The sequence below is a fragment of the Apodemus sylvaticus genome, chromosome 2 (genome assembly GCF_947179515.1).
Source record: "Apodemus sylvaticus chromosome 2, mApoSyl1.1, whole genome shotgun sequence".
NCBI lineage: Eukaryota > Metazoa > Chordata > Mammalia > Rodentia > Muridae > Apodemus > Apodemus sylvaticus.
Window position 1 is genome coordinate 82,825,809 of NC_067473.1, and position 6,702 is coordinate 82,832,510.

The 6,702-nt window shown below is 36.0% G+C and overlaps 1 protein-coding gene across 1 annotated transcript; it reads left to right on the forward strand.

Annotated features, from left to right (window-relative positions):
• The first annotated feature begins 1,992 nt into the window (after positions 1–1,992).
• LOC127677480 (vomeronasal type-1 receptor 90-like) lies at positions 1,993–2,934 on the forward strand. The gene has a single exon (XM_052172555.1). It carries the CDS (start codon positions 2,023–2,025, stop codon positions 2,932–2,934), a length of 912 nt encoding a protein of 303 aa, XP_052028515.1. The 5' UTR covers positions 1,993–2,022.
• The last annotated feature ends 3,768 nt before the right edge of the window (positions 2,935–6,702 follow it).

Genomic DNA, 6,702 nt, shown 5'->3' on the forward strand with positions numbered 1-6,702 from the left:
CAGCAAGGTACTATGCCATAGATTAAAATCAAATCTAGGTCTTTCACAAAGCAAAAAATTGTTCTTCTTCAGAGAGCTACATCTCCAAGCCATATCCTGGAACTTTTATAAACAGAAGATCATGGTGAAGTTACTGTAAATGTATATCAGTGAGATAATCAGATGTGTGGCTCTGGAAATTAGTGTGAATTCATTATAAGATTAAGCTTTTTAGGAAAAAATTATATAAGTGTTAACTGTATGATTGTGGTATCTTATTCATGAAAATCTTGTAGGTTGGTCTTAGGCACTAACATTTTCATTATTTCTATACATAGATGCATGTATCTAGATGTGTAGAATATACTAATGAACATAAGTATATAGTTAGCCACACTTTTTCTTATACAAATTTGGGTCAGTTCAGTTGTTATCTCTTTCTACATCTCAAGCAGATTTTAAAGTACTGAATTAAATTAATCCCATAATAAATGGATCCTAGAAAATAAGCTAAAAAATCTATTATGGGCAGCAAAGTTAAGACTGTTGATTGAGCTGGGCAGAGGTGTCACACACCTTTAATCCTAGCACTTGGGAGTCAGAGGCAGGTGGATTTCTGAGTTTGAGGCCAGCCTGGTCTACAGAGTGATTGCCAGGCCAGTCAGGGCTACACAGAGCAACCCTGTTTTGAATGCCGCTTCCAATCCCCCCTCCAAAAAATAATACTGTTTATTGAAAGTGTAAAAATTGTGTGCATGCTGATGACATATGATAATACTGGGTAGGGACCTTTTATCACTGCATGGTAAGGAATCTCTTAAAATAGAAATTCTCAAATAGCATCACTATATGGTAATTTTCAGCAAGTCCATGTTTGTAATAATGTATAGAATATAGAGATTGTCTTAATGTCACATACTTTCTCTTGTTGGAAGCTCCTAGCTCCACATCTTCAGTTGTGATTATGTAACTTGTAGTAACTACAGAAATCAGGAAAGGAAAATAGAACCTATGGGAGGATAGTGTTGGTCATTGGAGCAATAGAGAGCAGAATTGCAAGGTGCAAGTATCTTATCAGGAAAAGAGGAAAAGGGGGGATCTTAGAGAGTACAAGGGGATAAATGTAGAAAAAAGAGGTAGGTAGGTAAAATATCAACATAGATGGATAAAAAGCTATAACTCACCATTCTATGAACAATTTACAGTGCTCCCCAAAAGAAAAAATAGTATTTACCTTTGTAGGTTGGAGTTAGTGCTTTAAACTGGAAGTCTCACAAAAGGTGATAGGATGGGAACTAAACTCAAAATGTCTATGGACCTTTATAACTATAAGTAATGGAAATATAGTGTGGAAAGTCCACTAATGGCCTCCACCTGAACTTATGTTTTTAAGTCATAGTCTGAATTTTATGGTAAAAGCAACATAAAAGTACATGAATTGAGAAAGATAGTTTGCTAATTAAAATGGTGGAATTATCATGAATTAGCACTGTGATTTCATTAAACTTATGAGTCAAAACATAGATAGTTGCAAAATAGAGCACAGTAAAATATAAGACTGAATTACCTCAATTTTTTTCCTATATCTTTTGTGACTATTTTCCAGTTCAACATAAGTTTTATTCAGTTGTACAAATGTGAATAATATTCTTTGCTCCCAACTACTGTTTTAGATGTTAAGAATAAAATGAGACATTTTAAATCAATATGATTAAATTTCTCTTATACGAGATTTATGTGCAATACAGGTTCACAAATTGTACACTTTGTAAAAATATATGTGAATAAATTTATTATCTACAATATTGTATATATACAGGAGATACATGAAAGGCATACAGAAATGTAGGCTATGATGTATAGTTTGGATTATCAAAAGTAAAGGGACAGGCTAATCAACAAGTAATTTGATAATTAGGTGATATAAATGATGATATAAACATATTTTCCAGTGTTTCACAACCTTAATGTCTGCTCTATTATTTTTTCAGATACATGAAATAAAATTCCACTATGTTGTTAAGATGAATACATTCTGCACTTATGTCCTCACTCAGAAATGTTCTTTATTTCCAAGCGGGACTTGCAGTCCTTGCCAATATGTTTCTTCTTTTCTTCTATATTTTCATAATTCTAGGTCACAGACCTAAGCCCTCAGACCTGATCTCCTGTCAACTGACCTTTGTTCATATAATGATCGTCCTCATAGGAGGGGATATTTTGCTTACAGATGTATTTGAGTCACTGAACATTGGGAATGACTTCAAATGCAAGACAACTTTTTACTTATTCAGGGTGATGAGAGGTCTCTCTATCTGTATCACTTGCCTCTTGAGTATCTTCCAGGCTGTCACCATTAGTCCCAATACTTCACTGTTGGCAAATTTTAAACAAAAACTAAAAAAATATATGATCCACATTTTCTTATGTATTTGGGTTTTCAATTTGTCCTTCAGTACTAACCGGATCTTTTATGTTGGTGGTTTTACCAATGTGAGTGAGACCAACCAGATGCGGGTCACTAAATCCTGCTCACTCTTACCCATGAACTACATCATCAGGGGACTGACTTTTACAATATCAACATCCAGAGATGTATTTCTTGTAGGAGTCATGCTGACCACAAGCACATACATGGTAATCATCTTGTTCAGGCATCAAAGGCAATACAAGCATCTTCATAGCGACATCCACCTGCAAGACTCTCCTGAGAAAAGGGCCACCCAGACCATCTTGCTGCTGGTGATTTTCTTTGTGATCATGTACTGGTTAGATTTTATCATCTCATTCACCTCAGACATGTTGTGGAGGTACAACCCAGTCATCCTGACTGTGCAGAAATTTATGATGTATGCCTATCCCACAATTACTCCTTTGGTACAAATCAGTTCTGATAACAGAATAATAATTATGCTGAAAAACTTAAAATCAAAGCAACACCAGAGATTTACTTAAAAAGATTTTTCTTTTATTTAAAACCTATTAATTTATTATTCATTTTTACCTATGAGTGCTTGGTAAGTGTTTATGTATGTTTGCATTTTTGCTGCCCACAAAGGTGAGAAGATATCATGGGTTTCCTTGGATTTAGACTTACAGATAGGCAAAACAATCATTCTGTACAGCCTCAGCTGTTTTGTTCCTTCTAAAATACAGTCTTTTAAAAAACTTTAATTGTCTTGATGTGATCTTGGGTTCAGTTTGTGAGAAAATTGTATTGATTATTTTTGCATCGATATTCATAACGGAAAATTGGTCTCAAGTTCTCTAAACCTTCTGGGCATTTTTTTGGGGGGTGGGAAACTTTTAATGACTGCTGCTATTTCTTTGGGGGTTATGGGACTGTCTAGATGGTTTATCTGATCCTGATTTTAACTTTGGTACCTGGTATCCGTCTAGAAAATTGTCCATTTCTTCCAGATTTTCAAGTTTTGTTGAGTATAGGCTTTTGTAGTAGGATCTGATTATTCTTTTTGAATTTCCTGTTTCTGTTGTTATATCTCCCTTTTCATTTCTGATTTTCTTAATTTGGGTACTGTCTCTGTGCTCTTTCATCATTCTGTTAATTTTCTCAAAGAACCAGCTCCTGGCTTTGTTGATTCTTTGTATAGTCATTTTTGTTTCTACTTGGTTAATTTCATCCCTGAGTTTGATTGTTTCCTGCCATCTACTCCTCTTGGGTGTATTTGCTTCTTTTTTTCTAAAACTTTTAGGTGTGCTGTCAATCTGGTAGTGTATGTTCTCTCCAATTTTTTTTTGGAGGCAATTAGAGCTATGTGTTTTCTCTTAGCACTAATTTCATTGTGTTCCATAAATTTGGGTATGATATGCCTTCATTTTCATTAAATTCTTAAAAACCTTTAGTTTCTTTCTTTCTTCCTTGACCAAGGTATCATTGAGTAGAGAGTTGTTCAGCTTCCATGTGTATGTGGGCTTTCTGTTGTTTTTGTTGTTATTGAAGACCAGCCTTAACACCAAAGTGTGGGTGACTGGATCCTTCGTAGAAGAGGCAAGAAAATACTCACAGGAGCAAATACTGAGACAAAGTGTAGAGCAGAGCCTGAAGGGAAGGCCATTCAAAGACTGTCCCATCTGGGGATCCATCCCATATACAGTTTCCAAACTCAGACCCTATTGTAGATGCCAAGAACTGCATGCTGTCAGGAGCCTGATATAGCTATCTCCTGAGAGGCTCTGCCAAAGCCTGATATATACAGAGGCAGATGCTTGCACCCAACCATTAAACCAATGGAGGAGTTAGAAAAAGGACTGAAAGAGCTGAAGGAGTTTGAATCTCCATAGGAAGATCAACATTAGCAACCAATCAGAGCTCCCAGGGTCTAAACCACCAACTAAGGAGTACACACAGAAAGACCCATGGCTCCAGTAGTATATGTAACAGAGGATGGCCTTGCCTGGCATCAGTGGGAGAAGAGTCCCTTCATCCTGTGAAGGCTCAATGCCCCAGTGTAGGGAAATTCGAAGGTGGGGAGGCAGGAGTGGGTGGGTAGGTGGGGGCACACTGTCATAGAGGCAAGAGGAGGGGGTGGGATAAGGGCTTTCTAAGGGGAAAATTGGGAAAGGGGATAGCATTTTAAATGTAAATAAATAAAATATCCAATTAAAAAACCTTTAATTATCTAACAGCAAAGCAAGGCATTTTATATTATTTAAATAAAATTTCTTGCAATACACATAAACATTCTTTTTTGTTGTTTCTCTTGCCAAATACTATAGAGTTCTTAAATTAATTGTACACAATCAGTTGATATTTCCACATGAGTTCTTTCTCCTTTACTGTATACCACAAATATTCCCTTGTTGCTGAGTTTACTCAAAAGAAGATCCTTGCTGATAGTGACTTTTTAAAGCTTGCTCTTGAAAAGATTACAATCTACACTCACTCTTCAAAATAGTTTAAATATTTCATTGTAGTTTTAATCTGATTATTAATTATACCTTTGCTGGATTCATAAAAAATAGTGTGAATTTTAAAGTTTGCATTTTTTTACCACAGTTACTTAATGTGTTTTATATGAAAATATCATATTCCTGTTTATTTGAACTTCATTTTGTCTTTCTTACTACAATATTATTGGTAAACAGAAATAGTTTATTAAACATACATGTTGTACAATATGTCTGTTGTATCTCTATATGCATATATGTATGTACAGATGAACTATGTATGTGTATGTGCCCATGGAGACGAGGAGTCAAGCTTGACTGTTGGTCTTCATATGCCATTCATCTTGTGTCTTGAAAGAGCATCTTTCTCTGTGACCTGGGCCAAGATGGTAATCCCACTTCTTCTCTTTCTCTATAATCCACTGATGGGATGATAAATGCTCACCTCCTTACCTCCTAGTTAAATATCTCTTTTATTGTAAAAAAGGTTTTTTTCAGACAATATAGTCTGATTAGGATTTCCCCTTTCCTTATTCCTTCCAGCTCCTTGTCCCCCTCCTACCCCATCTAGATCTACACCTCCGTTTTCTCTGTCAGAAAGCAAAGAGGCCATCATGTGAGTATGTGCAGTCCCGGTGCCCACAGAGGTGAGAAGTGCACATGTATCCCTTAGAATCTGGACTTACACCTGGTTATAAGGAATCATTCTGTGCAGCCCCAATTATTTTTTCTAAAACAGGGGGAGGGAAGGGGACTGATGGGACTTTTGGGGAGTGGGGGTCCAGAAAAGGGGAAATCATTTGAAATGTAAATAAATATATCAATAAATTTAAAAAAAAATTAAGAAAAAAAGTTAAATCAGGATCAGATAGACCATCTAAACAGTCCCATAAAAAAAAACTTTATCTGTTCAAGTAATAACAATAAAATAAATAATAATAAGATAAACAAAAGATAATAAATGAGAATAGGACAAAACAAATGGAAGGAAAAGTGCCAAGATGACAGCACATCAAACATAAGGTGACAGAACCACACAAATGCACAGTCAAGGATCTCAAATATTCTAAAACTACAAGTCCTAATATATACGCAAATGATCAGTAGAGACTCTATTAAGATTGTTTTGTGTTGGCCATGTACTTCAGGGCATGGAAGATACCCTTACAAATGGTTTGTTTCTACAAAGAGAAATACCCCTGGAGAAAACTAATTTTTTATTTGCATGTGGCTATTAAATGGAGATAGTTTCTGGGTTATGAAGGGGGCACATATCCACTTCTGCTCTATGACCCCATCAGGTGCAGATATGTATATGTTCCCAATCTTTGAGTTTATATGTGTGTCCCACTGTGCTGTGTGTAGAAGATCTTGTTTTCTTGATGTCTGTCACCCATTCTGGCTTTTCTAGTCTATCACTTCTTTCATAGAGTTCCCTGTGCTCTGAGCAGAAGAATATGATGGAAACTCTCCATATAGGACTGACTGTCTTAATGTCTCTCACTTTGCCTGTTTTCTAGCCATGGGTCACTGTATTTATTCTCATCTTCTTCTGAAGGAAGCTTTTCTGATGATGGCTGAGTAAGACTCTTATCTACAAATTTAGCAGTATGTCATATGGTGTCATTCTATCTGTTACAAGAACACTGGTGTTTGGTTTTCTCCATGTCTCTGGGCCTATCTAATCTCATATTCTTCACAAGCCAAGCAGTGCTGAGTATGGATTTGATCTAATGGATTCCATGCTTTACATGAAATCAGAGATAGTCTGGTTACTCCTATAAGTTTTAGGGCACTATTGCACCAGCATATCTT

Excerpts from the sequence above, each read along its gene's own strand:
- LOC127677480 (XM_052172555.1), top strand. The coding sequence starts at position 2,023 with ATGTCCTCACTCAGAAATGTTCTTTATTTCCAAGCGGGACTTGCAGTC.